The 18523-nt window shown below is 36.9% G+C and overlaps 1 protein-coding gene across 1 annotated transcript in view; it reads right to left on the reverse strand.

Moving 5' to 3' along the window:
• Positions 1-18523, reverse strand: part of LOC150097366 (kanadaptin) — a 221472-nt gene that overhangs the window by 19962 nt on the left and 182987 nt on the right. The window contains exon 12 of the mRNA XM_090407155.1: positions 17307-17374. Within this exon, the coding sequence (XP_090263281.1) occupies positions 17307-17374 (68 nt within the window). The remainder of the gene's footprint in view (positions 1-17306; positions 17375-18523) is intronic.

Raw genomic sequence — 18523 nt, forward strand, 5'->3', positions numbered from 1 at the left:
TCATGCCTGGTGAAGCCACAATGCACTACCTACTGGTCCCATGGTTTTGTTTATGCCTTCATTATATTGGAAAGCAGGCTAGCATCATAATTTTAACCAAAAATAAAAATTTAGATATTATTCTGGTATATATTCTTTTCTTTCTTCAGTAAAATTATATTTGATCATCTTCTTCACACACACACACACACACACACACACACACACACACACACACACACACACACACACACACACACACACACACACACTAAGCATTAATCAAATCATAAAAATTAATAATGATTTTAATGTGCTTTACTTAACCCAGTGTTTTTCAATGGGATGATATCCCTCTTGGCATAAATTAATTTTTGGTGGAAAAAAAAAAAAAAAATAGTAGGAATCATGGCAGCCAGTAATGTAACACTGCCAACTGAAAGATAATGGCCATATAAGGAAATATACACTTAATTTTTAAAAATCATGAATAAATAATAATCATCCTTCTGAGACATGCTTTTATGGTATTATTCATAGACAATGTGTTATAGATCCTACGTCAATCTACCTCCTGGAATCAATCTTGAACACAGACCTTAACATCCTGGAAGAGTACTTCAAGCAGTGGTACTTGAAGCAATATCCAACAAAAACTGTGTCCACAGTAATTCACCTGAACAATGCTGAGACGAATCGACACTTCAACCTTTCTTTCTGTGAAAAAAATGGTACAACACGAGCCTCACCCGAAATACCTTGGAGTGAGCCTGGACAGAAGCCTAACCTATAAAAAGGGCACATCACCAACCTATCCAACAAAATTAAAACGAGAAACAATATCATTTCAGGGCTTGCTGGAACAACCTGAGGTTGTGGTGCAGAAGTCCTAAGGTCGTCTGCAGCAGAATATTGTGCCCCCTGTCTAGGAAAGAAGTGCACACACTAACATTATAGACACCCAGCTAAACTCTACCATGTGCACAATTAGTCGAACAGTGAGAAGCAACCCTGTCTCCTGGATGACTGTCCTATCTAACATTGCTCCACCAAACATATGGAGAAGACAAGCCTCAATTAAAAAATTTAATAAAGCAATGAGCAACCCACTCCTGCCCCTGCACCAGACTCTCATAACTCCACCTGGTCTTTGCTTAAAATCTAGAAAGCCTCTCTGGTCCATGGACGAACTCTCTTCAGCTACCCTGCCATCAACACCTGACACATGGAGAGAATACTAGTCCAACAATCTCCCAACAAACGACTTCCTGGTAGAAGATCCCTGTGCTCTGCAGCCTGGTTTTGCTCTTCCTAGGAAGATTTGGTCATCAATCAACAGGATCAGAACTAATCAGAATAGATGTGGCTACCTACTATATAGCCACATCTATTCTGATTAGTTCTGATCCTGTTGACTGAGCCATGGGAGAACAATCACAATAAGGGTGGTCTAACAGCCCCATTGTGATTGTTCTCCCATGGCTCAGACGATTACTCATATTGTGTACGACTGCCCAGGCACTAATTTCATGGTGGTGGCCTACAGGACATTCACTAGGTGACAGATGAGGCCTTGGATTGGCTTTCCAGACTGGACATTGATCTGTAGTTGTAATTACTTTTGCTTTTTTCAAAAAACAGGAAGACTTGGAAAGCAATTTGTGCCTTTTATGTAATGAACTTTTACATGTTAAGATTTTCATCATTTGTTTCTGGATATTGTGATTGTACAATTCACTTGCCAGTTTCACAAAGTCATATGCATAAATAAATAAACTGCATAAAGATATACTGATTATACTGCATAAAGATATACTGATCGGCTGGCCTTTTTAAAAAGATGCAGAGACAATAACCTTATTCGATCTGCATCAGGCTAAAAAAGAAATTTACGTCCGCTAAGGCACTCCGTATCTATGACTGCACAGAAAAAGCAATGCTTAGAGAACAGATTCAAACAGCCCGCCAAAACCTAGCTACAACACAAAATCTGGTTTCTAAATTACAATCAGAACTATCGAACTATGTTACTTCAGACATTCTACAAACACTTGAAAGAATTACTGACAATTCGGCCAAGCATAGCCTGGAAAAGAATAAAGAAAAACTCAAGAAAAAATTCCACAGTTTGAAACAACGGCAAAATATGGCGGCCAATCACAGGAATCCATCCAATCAGGGGACTTCTTCCCCGAGAAACAACAATGAACAACAAACAAGGGAGACAAGGAGCAACCAACCACCGACAAGCAAGAACCATGTGATTAACCTATCAAGCCACACCCTGAACAACGGCAAACTTACGTTACTGAATAAAGGACTGAACTACGCGATAGCACCGAAAAAGGTAAACAAATTGGATTTTATCTACCACATTGAAAGAGGCATCAGATCCCTACCTAACAATATAGCAGATAAAATACGACTAGAAACGTAATGTCCTAAATACCAAGAAAACCATACAGAACAACCTGACTAAAACAGAATTAGCAGCAATTAAATCATTAAAAGTCAAACAAAACATAATAATAACGAAAGCAGATATAGGCAGTGCCACTGTTGTCCTTGACAGGTCAACATACATACTGCAAATGAACCAACTAATAGTCGATAACAACACATATAAAATGGTAAATTATAACCCAACAAAAAGGATAAAGGATAAAACAGAAAAACTACTAAAGTCCGTCACTTCTTGGCCACCAGACACGGTTAAAAAACTCAAACCCCACTACGCCCGACCCCCCAGAATATATGGGGTTCCGAAAATACACAAACAAAATGTGCCCCTTCGACCAATCGTGGAAGGAATAGACAGTCCCAATTACCACCTAGCCAAGAAATTAGCGGCAACACTCAAGGAGTTGGTAGGTCATTCCCCCTCCTACATAAAAAACACACAACACTTCATAAACAAAATCAAAAACATAACACTTGACAAAGACGACTTATTAGTCAGTTTTGACGTTTCTGCCCTTTTCACTAATGTCCCCATCAATGACACAATTCTCCTACTACAGAACAAATTTCCGCCCAACATTACGGCCCTCTTTGCCCACGTACTAAAGTCCAGTTACTTCGTGTGGCAAAACAAATTCTACCTACAAAAGGAAGGTACAGCCATGGGCTCACCATTATCCCCCCCCCCCAATCGCTAACTTCTACATGGAAACCTTTGAGCAAAGGGCTCTTGATTCCGCCACGCTACGACCGACAGTCTGGCTCAGATACGTCGACGACGTGTTCGCGATCTGGCCGCACGGGCGACAAACGCTAAACACATTCCTCAGCCACCTAAACAAACAACGCGAACGCATACAATTTACCCTCGAAATCAAAAACCAAAATTCGCTCCCATTCCTAGACACACTAGTTACACGCCTTCCTTCAGGCAGTCTATCCTTCACGGTCTACCGAAAACCGACACACATGGGCCAATACATACATGCGAATTCATACCACCACACAGCACAAAAATATGGAGTCATTAACACCCTTAAAAACAGAGCCACAACTATTTGCTCTAACCAGCAAGCCCTGAAACAAGAACTAAAAATCATTAGTGACACATTCATAAATAATGGCTATAACAAAATTACTGTCAATAAAATACTCTATAAAACCACAACAAAAATGAATCTAGATCACAGTAAAACCATAGCCATCCCATACATTAAAGGGTTATCAGAAAAAATCAACAGAATCCTACAACATTATAACCTCAATGCCACCTTTAAACCACCCACTAAACTTAAAACCATATTCAGCTCCTCTAAGGATCCTCTCCTCCCATTAGCACATCCTGGAGTCTATTGCATTCGCTGCACCTGTAACTTACCGTACATTGGTGAAACAGGACGGACAATCCCTATACGCAAGAAAGAACACATTAGACACATTAAATATAACCATTATGGTGAAGCAGGCCTCTCAGACCACGCACTTAACACCTTACACCAAATCAACTGGAAAAGCACCTGCTCCTTACACCGCACAAAAACCTGGTACGAAAGAAAATTTAAGGAATCCTGTGAAATCCTGATAAACCACCCAAATATCAATAACAAAGATGGTATGAAAATTCCAAGGATCTGGATGGCACACATTCAGCCAACCTAATATGAAAGATTCAACATAAGTCAGGACTCTAGCCAATCCGCTAGTATTAGAAACCATTCCACTCCAACTGGCTGGAATAATGTTAATATATGTATATACAGGGTGTTCGGGATAAATTTGACAGTTTCGTAAGGAAAAAGAAAATCTTCTTTGTATCTATTAAATTTAATGAATTGACAAAAAAACATTACAGGCAGAGTTAATTACAATACTATCAACAAGATTTACTCAAAATAACCACCATTAGCATCGATCACAGCTTCAATTCTGCTTCGGAACCTCGAACAAGCTGATGCTACAGTCTCCCTGGGAAGGGCCGCAAAAACTGTTTTAATTTTATCCATTAACTGGGCTTTTGTATTACTGGAAGTGCGATTGGTGTCTTTTTCAACTGCGCCCCATACAAAATAATCCATGGGGTTAAGGTCTGGGGAGTTTGGAGGCCAAACCTTTGGACTGGTGAAGTCGTAGAAATTTTCAGACAACCATTTTTGACTTTTCCCAGAGGTGTGGCAAGGGGCCGAATCCTGCTGCCATACATACGGCCTACCATTGGCTACCCTTGTTATCCAGGGCTTGACTACAGTTAGCAACTCCACGAACAAAGCCCGAATTCCAATGCCAGGGTTCTTCAATACCTGTTCCTGCAGATTTGCGAGGAATTCTGCTGTACGAACGCAATCAGATCGTCTGCTAGGGATCTTTCTTCTTGTTACATCCTCGTAGTCACCATTGCAGGTCTCTAGTTCATGCCTGATTGTTTTTACTGTATTCAGGGAGCATTGGGCAGCAGTCGTAATATCCTTATTTTGATGGCAGGCACGAATCATCATGATACAAGTTATTCTCTTCCATGGTGGGTTCCAGCTATCCATCCTTTCTGACATCTTGTATATGAATGAAGAAGGGTCCAAACTTTTAAATGAAGAGAAGTGTGTGTTAATACATGTAACTTACGGAAAAATATAATTAATTATAAATATGTCAAATTTATCCCGAACACCCTGTAGTAGACAACACAAATAATAGGACTCTAGCGTTGATGTATAATTTTTTATTTTTTATTTTAATTTTTTTCCCACCAGAGGTCAGGCCAACAATTGTGGTAGCGGTTGGTCAGTGTCTTTAACGAACCAGTTTGATTGTAGTATAGCTCGTTTCTTGTGTATATTTGTACACTCCAGAAGATGACCTTGACATAAAGGTCGAAACGTCGAATTGTAGATTTTAGTTATATTAAACTAAAGTTTTTTATTCAAACACGGTAATTGTCTCCATAATTTTCAAAAATGCATATACTGATTTTTCATTACCACAGGTCATATACATTTTCCAGCAGAAATGAGAAAATCATTAGCCTTGAAGAGTATGTCATTCTCTAACATATTTAACATACCATTAGAGGGCAATTGGAAAAAAAAAAAAAAACTCCTTTCAGGGGTGATTACTGATAAAGGTTGGGAAATACTAATTTAACCTGATATTAATATCTATTTACATACACCTTCAAATCAAAAAATTAGAATAATCAAAAACGCTGAATGATTTGCAATTCCAATTTATTGGAATTGCAAATCATTCATAGAAAATAATTATGAAATGAAATGACAATGAAATGAATCACCTCCATAAAGAAGAAGAAGGAAGACTTCTACTTTTCTGAGAGGTTGCAGTACAAAACACATTATCCTTAGGACTATCGTGCATTTTCTGTGAGGAAGTTTGATGTTCCAAATCCTGATGTATGTGATATTATCATCATCATTAAAAATCCTGATATGTACCTTCAGGGACTGTACAGACTATTATGATAGTAATACATGAATAAGTTACATCATTGTTAACTTCCTATCAACAATTTTTCTTCAAATTAATCTGTTATCAGTCAAGATGCCAATGTTATAAGATCTTATATTTCTGTATTCTAAAGCACATCTTACTGTATCCAGCCAAATAGATCCTGGTCTTACTCAAGCTCTTTTTTCTGCCATCCTGTAAAAAAAACACTTGTTTTTCTAAACTTTCCTTTCCCACTCATTTTAAGTGATCATACCATCTGAAATTAACAGACTAACACATTCCTGTATGCAAAAAAATAAAGTTTTTTGCTAATATCCTTGTTTATAATATGATATTGCCAGTGATGCCATCTGTTCACTCCCACAGTCTTTCTCAGAACTATCAAATCTGTGATCTTCAGTCTCTGATGAAGTGCTTTATCCCTAATCCAGGTCTCGGTTCAAGATGTTAAAATTGGTTTGAAAACTGCCTTGCATACATCCAGTTTACTGTCTATTTTCATTGTCTTTGCCTTCTTGTTACTGATATTTTTATACCAAATTTATTACAGAGGCTATTCAATTTAGTGAAGCAAACCTGCAGACTTGCAGTGGATTTATTTAAGATGAAAACAACATCTCCTCCTCATCATCATCAAATTCCTGTACCCTCAAGGGATGTAGACAATACTACATGGAAAATTTACATCATTACTAAGTTCCTATCTACAATTTTCCTCCAAATCAGTCTGTTACTTGTCAAGACTCCAACATTATCAGATCTTATATTTTTATCGTCTAAGGCACTTTCTACCGTATCAATCCAACCAAATATCTTGGTCTTCCTCTGGGTCGTTTTCCTGCTAACCTGGCAGAGAACACTTGTTTTGCTAATCTTTCCTCGCCCATTCTGTTTAAGTGACCTTACCACCTGAGATTAGCTCTGATAACGCATTCCAGGATGCTGACAATGTCAAGATCTTTCCTAATCTCCTCGTTTTTAATATGATATTGTCATTGATGCCATCTGTTCATGCATCTAATCTTTCTCAGGACTCTCATATCTGCGGTCTCTAGTCTTTGGTCAAATGTTTTACTTCTGACCCAGCTTGAATATCCATAAGTTAAAACTGCTTTGAACACCTGTCTTCAATACAGCTAATTTAGTGTTCCGACTAATTTCTCTCTTATTCGATATGAATTTATTCAATTGACTTCCTACCAAACCAGCTTTCTTGATTCTGTTGTCTATTTCCATATTTAATTTACCATCTTCACTAAAAATCATGCTTAAGTAGGTGAAATGTTTTACTTGTTCCACAGGTTCTCCGTTCACAATGCAGTTACCATTTTCAACGATTCTGCCTATTTTCATTGTCTTTGTCTTTTTATTGCTGACCTTCATACCATATCTATTACAACAGTTATTCAATTTAGTCAGAGAATCTTGCTGACTTGAAGCAGATTTATTTAGACGTATAACATCGTCCACATAAAGCAAAGAGCTGACATTAACATCTGCAATTTTGATATCATGTTTAATACCACTTTCCTTCATAATGCGATCCATATAAATAATGAATAACAAAGGGGATAATGTACATCCTTGTCTAACACCAGATTTAACATTAAACCGTCTTCCTGTACTTCCTTCAATTCTAACTGCTGACTTACAACTCAAATAAAGACTAAATATGGCTTGATATAATGCCCCTTTGACACTATATAACTGTAGCGTATTGAATAGCTTCTCTCTTGGCACCTTGTAATATGCCTTTTCCAGATCGACAAAACTTAAACACAGATCTTTGTTATATTCCCACGATTTCTCAACTATTTGTCGTAAAGTGAAGATCTGATCCTGACAGACTTTATTTGCCCTGAACCCAGCTTTTCTTCCACAATTGTTCTCAACCGTTTTTCAAGTATACTTGCATAAATCTTACCAGGAACACTCAGCAGGGAAATACCTCTGTAATTCTCACATTCAGTTTTATTTCCCTTTTTATATATGGGTACTATGAGAGCTCTACTCCAACCATCGAGAATTCGTCCCTGTGTCCAGGCCTTCTAAACTATGGAATGCAGCCACTGTAAGACTTTTATACCACCATACTTCAACATTTCTGGTCAAATATCATCTACTCCTGCTGCCTTTCCACATTTGAAGCCTTTGATGGTTTTTTTCTACTTCAAGTATGGATATGTATTCTTGACTGTATGCCTGTTGAGTGTTTTTTACCACTGTCCTATCACTGCTTGTTTCATTTAGCAATTTTTCGAAGCAATTACTCCATACTTCAAGGATATTTTTTTCTCCCGTTTTCATGTCACCTTTATCACCTCTAACTCCTTTTACAGCACTCTTTCCTCCATTTCTAAACTTCTTCAACAACCTCCAGAATATTTTGCCACCTTCTTGATATATATTTTCTATGTTCTTGCCAAAGTCCTCCCATGACTTTTGTTTAGCTAGTTTTACAGTGTTTCTTACATTTGTTTCTGTATTCTCTAACAACAGAAGCTGACTTATTTGCCAGGAACTTTTGATATGCTTTCTTCTTTTCCTTCACTGTCTCATTAACTTTTTGTGTCCATCATGGAGTTCTAATTTTTGCATCCTTGCAGACGACCTCACCACATGTCTCTCTGGTTGAATCAATCAGGGTTTTCTTCATGGCTTGCCACTGAATCTCCAAGGTTTGGTGCATGTTCTGAAACTCTTTCATTTTTTCTTCAATAATCTTTGTGTATTTTAGTCTACAGTTCACATCTGAGAGCTGCTCAACTTTTATTTGCTTTAAAACTTTCTTACATGTTATTATTTTCAATATGGAAATTCAATTTTATCCTGCTCAAGACTAAATAGTGATCACTTGCAATTTCAAATCCTCTGTACACTACACTCTGGTGTCCTGTACCAGGGAGAAAACATCACTATCAACAGTAACATAGTCAACGAGACTTTTATTTCTTGCCTCTTCTCTCCATGTGAATTTGTGAACATTTTTATGTTGGAACTTGGTGTTAGTAATAACCAGTTCATGTCCTGAGCAGAAATCCAACAGGTATTTCCCATTATTATTAGCTTTGCTCTTTTCTCCAAATTTTCCCAAAATATTTTTGTATGTCTGACAATCATTTCCTACTCTGCTATTTAGATCCCCAACAAGGACCAACTTTTCCTTTTTCATTGCGTCAGTTGCCTTCTCTAAAGTATCAAAAAATTCCCCCACTTCTACCTTAGTAGAACCTTCTGTGGGACCATAGGCACAAATAAGTCTCATTGTCCAATTCCCCATTCTGATATTTGCCCACATCACTCTACTTGAGAATGCCTGACATTCAAGAAGATTAGCCTCGTATTTTGTGTTGAATACTATGGCTACTCCTTCTTTTCCTTGATTGTCATTGCTGAATATAACATTTTGTATTTATTGCTCAGAAAGATCTCATCAGTTTTTGTCTTTTTTGTTTCAGTCAACCCTATTATGTCGATCTGGTACTTATCTAATTTCTCAGCTAGCTCCATTTCTTTTCCATTCAGGCTTCTTATGTTGATAATACCGATCTTTAACTCTGGTGATGTTGACTTGGGGTGTGTTTTCAGATTTGTTCCAGTAGCTGTCTTTTCGCTGTTTGCCCTGGTTCTCTGGCGAAAACAACAAGGGCCTTGTTTAACCGGGCGACGCCCCAGCTAGCATGAAAATTTGCCATGTTGTATCATCATTTTGTATTTTGGCTTAAGCCAATAAGAATACAATTTGGTTGGCTAAATCCCAAATTGCCAGCCCATCCTCGTTCATTCAGTATTCAGTAGATACCCAACAGGGTGCACCACGAGAAGGTGAGGATTGGACATTAGGTCAGAAGCCCTGGTCGGTTCTCCTCATACCTTTAAAGGCTATGTGGAGGTCTCCTCTCAGTTATTCAGCTTTGACCCTTAAGCACCCCGAAAACATCATCTGCATAAAGTAAAGAATTGAGATCAACATCTCCAATTTTGATATCAGGTTTAATGCCACTTTTCTTCATAAAGTGATCCATATAGAAGATGAATAAAAGTGGAGATAATGTGCACCTTTGTCTCACACCTGATTTATCACCAAACCATCTATCTGTACCTACTTCAATTCTAACTGCTAACTTACAACTCATATACAGACTATGTACTGCTTGATATAATGTCCCATTTACATCCTATAACTGTAGTTGTGAACAGCTTCTCTCGTCACCCTGTCAAATGCTTTTCCAGATATACAAAACTAAAATACATATTATCCCATGATTTTTCAACTATTTGTCTTAAAGTGAAACTTTAATCCTTACAAACTTCCAATCGGCCCAAACACAGCTTATTCTTCTCCAAACTCCCTTCCACAATGTTTCTTAACTTTTTCTCAAGTATGCATGCATAAATCTTATCAGGAACACTCAGTAAGGAAATTAAACACTCAGTAAGGAAATAAAATCAAATGTAAATTAAGAGGGAGATGGTAAATCCCATTTTATTTTATAGCCGGGTACGAAACTCGGGTCGAAATCCACTGCATGGAGTTGCCCTGGTGTTGTACTACCCAAGCGATCATTTACACTTGGTTCCACTGATAGTTTCTTTTATTTTTTTTTTTCGGCATTGAAACTCTATGGATGTCGATGAAATTTGACCCGAGTTTCGTACCTGGCTATAAAATAAAACGGGATTTACCATCTCCCTCTTAATTAACAAATTCACTGGTAAAATAACCTTTTGGCTTATTATCTTTGTAAAAAATCAAATGTAAGTCTTACATTCGATTTTATTTCAACTTTTTTTTATATATGGGTACTATGAGAACTATTCTATACTCCAATCATCTGAAATTAGACCTTCTGAATCACACACTGTATGTGGTGTTAGTACCAAATATATGAAATATCACTTCATCAGAGAATGCAAACCAATTAATCATGGTTCCATTTTTGTCTATGATGTCTAGCATTTCATCACAGAGCATCATTCTAAGGACAGAGATAATGATGATCATCATCACCACCTGTGGAAGTTGGAATTTTGTATAGCTTCATATGCTGACAAAATGTCAGGATTTTGATACCACTGAGATATTTTCAAATCCCTGCTTGTACACACTATTGATTTTTGTGGGCTGTTAAATAAATTATATGCTTACAGGCTCCATAAGCACTCTCCTCTCCCCAATGCGGGTTTACATAACTGTTTAGCAATGTATGGACAACACATGTTCTAAAAACTATTATACTATACTACATTCTTACTCATGGCTGAGAAGGTGAACTTTACTTCTCATCACCATTTCCTTCATCATTGTTTTTCTATCTTTAATTTGATATACTTTTACCCATGTTATATATTACTTTTCCCATACAAGATGCTGAGAAACAATAAGATTTAATATTAGAGAGTGAGATCTGATCTAGTTGGAATCTAGGTTCCTCTTTTGTGAAAAATAAATTATGAGTTACAGCCATTCTTGTAGAGAGGCTTATACGCTGGTTAGACATGATAACTAATAATTAAGGAATTGACAGCGTAGACTAGAAATATAAATTAAATAAACTTTAATATATACTTTCTGATATTTCGGCAAACGTTATGTTGCCATCTTCTTGGGAACTTAATACAAAGACAAGTGCACGTAAGTACTACATAACAGCAAATGAGAACAGAAGCTAGGAAGCTACCGTTTTCCTAAAGTCCTGATGGTGCCCCCTGGCGGGCTATATTGGTAGTTCTTGGCCTTTGGGCTGAAGTTCTTCTGATAAATGTTTCCCAAATTTGGGGCAGTCTCATGCATCCAAATTTGTTGAGGTTTGGCATGTTCCTAAGGGCCGAGGCTGATTCCATGAATAGTCTTTCGTATTTGAACTTGTTGCAGTGTATTACTGTGGCTTTCTTCCATCTTATTCTGTGGCGCATATCCAGAGCGTGGTTTGCAAGCCTAGAGTGGCTGTACTGGTGAAATCGGATGTAATCCTTGTGTTCTGAGATTCTGATATTTGTTGTCCCGCCTGTTTGGCCAAAGTAGGATAATTTACAGCTGCAAGGGACCTGGTATACACCAGGTAGGTCCAGGGGAAGTGGTTGGTTTTTAGTGGAGCGGATAAGGGATGCCAATTTTCTATATGATCTATAACAAGTGGTCAAGTCATGTTTTTTTAAGATTTTGTTGATTTTTTTCCAAGGTGCCTAGGATGTAGGGAATGGTGATGGATTTAGAGTAATTTTTTTTGTGAAGGGGGGAGGTGGGTTTTGGATAACTGGTTTAAGTATTTTTTGGATTCTTTTTTTTTTTTTTTTTTTTTTTTTTTGGGGGGGGGGGGGGTAGCCATTGGCTGAGAAAATGTCACGGATGTGATTTAGTTCGGTGGTTAGGGCTTGATCATTTGAACAGATTACTTTTGCCCTGTTGAATAGTGTCTTAATAACTCCATATTGTTGTGGGGGGGGGAGGTGATGGGATTGTTGGTGAATGTATCTGCCTGTATGGGTGGGTTTTCTATAAACTGAGAAAACCAAGGTTCCATCAGGTTGGCGGGTGACTAGTGTGTTTAGGAAGGGGAGGTTATTGTTTTTCTCTTTTTCCAGGGTGAACTTGATTCTAGGGTGTTGGTTGTTTAAGTGTGTTAGGAAGGAGATGAGTGAATCCGGGCCATGTGGCCAAATAGTGAACACATCATCAACGTAGCGAAGCCATATGGTTGGTTTTTGTGGGGCAAAGTTTAAGGTTTTCTCTTCAAAAGTCTCCACAAAGAAGTTGGCCAAGGGTGGGGAAAGTGGTGAACCCATGGCTGTCCCCTCTATCTGTTTGTAGAATTTTTCCTGCCAAACGAAATAGCCTGAGTTCATTGTAAACTGAAATAGGGCTGAGATATGGGGGGGGGGGGGATTTAGCTCGGATTAGCTCTAAGTTTCTTTGAGGAGGACATTCGCGAATAAGGAGGAGACGTCAAAACTGACCATTATGTCATTATGTTGGAGTGTAAGATTTTCTATACTGGCTTTGAAGTGGGCTGAGTTTTTTATGTGTGATGGTGTGTTGCCAGTATAGTGTGAGAGTGCTTTGGCTAGTTTGTAAGTGGGGGAAATCAATGCCATCCACTATGGGACGTAATGGCACATCTTCTTTATGTATTTTTGGGAGCCCATATATGCGGGGGGGGGTCTAGAGTTATATGGTTTTAGTCTGTTGGTAATCTCCACAGGCCAAGAAGTGACCTTCTTAAGGAGCCTATGGAGTTTTCTAATTTGAGAGTTGGTGGGATTGTATTCAATAGGGAGGTAAGTGGCTCGATCTAATAGTAATGCCTTAAGCTTACCTGTGTAGTCATTAAGATTGAGTACCACAGTGGCGTTCCCTTTATCCACTTTGGTGATAACTATTTCTTTGTTTTTCTTCAATTCTTGTAGTGACTTGTATTCACTAATGGATATGTTGGTTTTTGGAGGTTTTGCTTTTGTGAGAACACAGGCTACATCCAATCTAATATCATTGGCAATGTGGTTTGGAAGGTGGTGAATCCCGCGTTCAATTTGGATCAATTAACTTCTCCGTATCTACAACCGGCGAGCCAGGCTTTACTTCGAGAGCAAATTACCGCTACACGCGGTTCCCTAGCCGACATAAACAGAGCTCCTAGGAAATTACCGGCCAAGGAATTAATGATCCAAATTGAATGCAGGATTCACCACCTTCCAAACCACATCGCTAATATTAGATTGGATGTAGCCTGTGTTCTCACATGTAGTACTATCATATCCTGTACACCCCTCAAGGGGTGTACAGGATATGATAGTACTACATTAAAAATTTACATCATTACTAACTTCCGATGTATAGTTTCCTCCAAATCAGTCTGTTACTTGTCAAGACTCCAACATTATCAGATCGTATATTTCTATCGTCTAAGGCACTTTGTACGGTATCAATCCACCTATATCTTGGTCTTCCTCTGGGTCGTTTTCATGCCAACCTGACAGAGAACACTTGTTTTGCTAATCTCTCTTCGCCCATTCTGTTTAAGTGACCATACCACCTGAGATCAGCTCGGTTAACCATTCCTGGAAGCTGACAATGTCAAGTTCTTTCATAATATCTTCGTTTTTAATATGATATTGCCACGGATGCAATCTGTTCACGACTCTAATCTTTCTCAGGACTCTCGTGTCTTTAGTCTTTGGTCAAGTGTTTTACTTCTGACCTAACTGTCAGATCCATAAGTTAAAACTGGTTTGAAACACCGTCTTGTTATACAGCTAATTTACTGTTGTGACTAATTTCTCTCTTATTCCATATGAACTTATTCAATTGAGTTCCTACCATACCAGTTTGTTGATTCTGTTGTTTATTTCCATATTTAATTTACCATCTTCACTAAACATCGTGACTAAGTAGCTGAAATGTTTTACTTGTTCCACAGGTTCTCCGTTCACAATGCAGTTGACATTTTCAATAATTCTGCCTATTTTCATTGTCTTTTTATTGCTGACCTTCACACCATATCTAATACAACAGTTATTCAATTTAGTTAGGGAATCTTGCAGACTTGTAGCGGATTTATTTAGAAGTATAACATCGTCCGCATAAAGCAAAGAGCTGACATTAACTTCTCCAATTTTGATATCATGTTTAATACCACTTTCTTTCATAATGTGATCCATATAGATAATGAATAAGAGAGGGGATAATGTACATCCTTGTCTCACACATTAAACCATCTTCCTATACTTCCTTCAATTCTAACTGCTGACTTACAACTCAAATAAAGACTAAATATGGCTTGATATAATGCCCCATTGACACTATATAACTGTATTGTATTGAATATATTCTCTCTTGGCACCTTGTCATATGCCTTTTCCAGATTGACAAAACTTAAATATAGATCTGTGTTATATTCCCATGCTTTCTCAACTATTTGTCATAAAGTGAAGATTTGATCCTGAATCCAGCTAATTCTTCACCAAGCTTTTCTTCCACAATTCTTCTCAACCGTTTCTCAAGTATACTTGCATATATCTTACCAGGAACTCTCAGTAATGAAATGCCTCTGTAATTCTCACATTCAGTTTTAATTCCCTTTTTATATATGGATACTATGAGAGCTCTACTCCAATCATCGGGAATTCATCCCTCTGTCCAGGCTTTCTGAACTATGCAGTGTAGCATTTTATACCACCATACTTCAGTATTTCTGGTCGAATATCATCCACTCCTGCTGCCTTTCCACATTTCAAGCCTTTTTCTACTTCAAGTATGGATATGTATTCCTGACTGCATGCCTGTTGAGTGTTTTTTACCACTGTCCTATCACTGCTTGTTTCATTTAGCAATTTTTCAAAGTAATTACTCCATACTTCAAGGATATCTTTTTCTCCACTTTTCATGTCACCTTTATCATCTCTAACTCCTTTCACAGTGCTCTTTCCTCCATTTCTAAACTTCAACAACCTCCAGAATATTTTGCAACCTTCTTGATATTTATTTTCTATGTTCTTGCCAAAATTCCCCCATGACTTTTGTTTAGCTAGTTTTACAGTGTTTCTTACATTTGTTTCTGTATTCTCTAAGAGCACAAGCTGACTTATTTGCCAGGAACTTTTGATATGCTTTCTTCTTTTCCTTCACTGCCTCTTTAACTTCTTGTGTCCACCATGGAGTTCTGATTTTTCTATCTTTGCAGACAACCTCACCACATGCCTCTCTGGTTGAATCAATCAGGGTTTTCTTCAAGGCTTGCCACTGAATCTCTAAGGTTTGGTGCATGTTCTCAAATTCTTTCATATTTTCTTCAATAATCTTTGTATATTTTAGTCTACAGTTCACATCTGAGAGCTGCTCAACTTTTATTCGCTTTAAAACTTTCCTACATGTTATTCTTTTCAATATGAAATTCAATTTTATCCTGCTCAAGACTAAATAGTGATCACTTCCAATTTCAAATCCACTGTACACTCTGGTGTCCTGTACCATGGAGAAAACATCACTATCAACAATAACATAGTCAATGAGACTTTTCTTATTCCTTGCCTCTTCTCTCCACGTGAATTTATACACATTGAGGGAGTCCAATGTGTATAAATTCACTCCCTTAATGAGTCTTTGGACTCCTTGGAGGTGTCACGAAATAATAATAATTACATTTTTTTTTACAGGATGAAAAATGCAGAAAAATGAGTTTTACCAGGAAGAAAATGCAGAGGGAGACTTTATTTTTTTTACATCACAGGTGATAGAAAAATGGAATACACCACTAAAGTGATGTGCAATTTGCACTTATATAAGTGTAAACTTGTATATAGATTCTTATGATAATAACCTTAGCTACGATGATAGCTTAAGGCGCTGGCACTCGTTGTTTGAAAGCAGGAAAAACTGAAAATTAAAGGATTATAAGAAAAAAAAAATTAATGTTTTTGAAGCAAAAACAGCAAATTAAGTATATAACACACAGTTTATTAAGAATAAATTTATTGTACAAGTATATAAAAAATAAATAAAATGTATAATTTTTAATAAAAAATTATATAGTAAATGTAAAAAAAAAAAGTTTCAAATAGCAAATATCTTAACAGATATAGTGAAAACTACAAATTTCATTAAATAACTATGTTTAAAATTAATGAATATTACAAATTTCTGAATGTACCATATCCTTATGTCACACATAATAAATAATGTTCCAGTATGCCATACTGTTGCATCCTGTCAGAAAACACTGGCAGAACTAAGGGTGTGAAACAAGTACATTATATCTGTAAATTGCATATATTCTTGCCCAGCTTATCTCTTATGCAAGAGAAGGAGGAATGCATTTCTAGGAGAGAAAATCTTGCCATCGTCATACAAAATAGACTAGCTAATTCATCTGTTAACTTACATATGAGAAAATAATTTCTAATTGAGATAGCTCTCAGTATCTAATGATGATTCTTACATAATTCTCACCAGTGCAGTTGTGGAACCTTATTGGTAGAACATAAGGTTTGACCAATATTGTTGAATGGAGGCTGATTGAGCTGCAGTAAACAGGATGGGATATATATGCCCTAGAAGGGAGTGTGCATTATTAGATACAGAAAGAGCAACTTGTTGTGTGAATCAACTGCTCTTATTATACATGTAGTTTAATTATGAAGTTATATCACACAAAAATTTTTTGTTTGCTTCCATTTAGATTAAATAAAGTTGGACACAACAATCTGGTCAAGTACTAGCTAACTCACGTTTAGTAGAAAACTCACTATAGGCATTAATTGCATGTCACATGGAATTTGAAGTTTTTCTAATCAGAAGAACTTCTATTTTGAACTGCATTATGTAGGGATAAAACATATATGCAGATTTACAATAAATCTCAACAATAAATCAATGCACTCAAAAATATATTTAATACTAAAATTAAAATTACCTCAGTATGTTCTGCTTCTGCATTTTTAGAGCAAGGTTCTTTTAAACTTTCAGAACAGTAAGCAGGGCCTATTTATGCAAATTATATAAGTTTTAAATATGACCAGTTATATAGTATTTTTCATAGAATGATCAAACAGTAACTAGGATCAAAACAAGTGAAGTGTTTTTAAACTGAAAAATGGAACTTCTTTTTGTTGTCATACGTCTACATTGTTTGTTCCAAGTATGCCAAAATATAAGCTTTGCTAAGTATCATTTAATGGTGAGCATAAAAATGTCTTTGGTAAAATGAATAAAAATAGGCCAAAAATAAATACTTATCTTTCTAATACTATATTTACTATAAGTAAGAAAACAAAAAAGGAATAAAAATGCAAATATACCTACCTCAAGAGGATATCATGATAGCTTTACATAATTAAGATTGCATTATATAAGCTTCCCTCTGACAATTTTCTTCTAAATGAAACTGTTATTTGCCATGACTCCAATATTATCAATCTAGCATTTTTCTATGGCACTATTAACTGCATCAGTCCATCCAGATCTTTACCTCCTTTGGGTCTTTTTCCTCTTTTTCATTCTGGCAACAACTCCTCCTCCCATTCTGTTTAAGTGACCATACTACTTTAGATCAGTTTTGCTCACATTCTTGAATGCAAATGATATAAAGTTATTTTCTGATATCTTTACTTTTAATATGATTCTGTCATGATGCAATCCGTTCAACTTAACTATTCTACGAACTCTCACATCTGTTGTGATTTCCAGTCAAAACTTCTCCACATCACTCAGCTCTCAGAACTAAATTAAAATTGGTGTGAACAATGTCTTGTATGTGTGTGAGTGCGTGTGTGTGTGTGTGTGTGTGTGTATATATATATATACTTACTGCTAGATTAGTATTTTTCTTGCATACAAATTTATTCAACTTGTTCCCCATCATGCCAGCTCTGCATATTCCATTATCTATTTGTAGGACTTCTGACCTAATGTCCAATCCTCACCTTCTTGTGGTGCACCACTAGGTATCTACTACTGAAAGAACTAGGATGGGCTGGCAATTTGGAATTTAGCCAACCAAATTGTATTCTTATTGACTTAAACTACAAAATAAAATGATGGTAGAACATGACAGAATTTCATGCCAGCTGGGGTGTTGTCTAGTTAAACAAGGCTCCCATTGTTTTTGCCAAGGAACCAAGATGAACAGCA

This window comes from Typopeltis vanoorti, chromosome 17 (assembly GCF_054136105.1).
Source record: "Typopeltis vanoorti isolate ZY-2024b chromosome 17, IOZ_Tvanoo_1.0, whole genome shotgun sequence".
Lineage (NCBI taxonomy): Eukaryota > Metazoa > Arthropoda > Arachnida > Uropygi > Thelyphonidae > Typopeltis > Typopeltis vanoorti.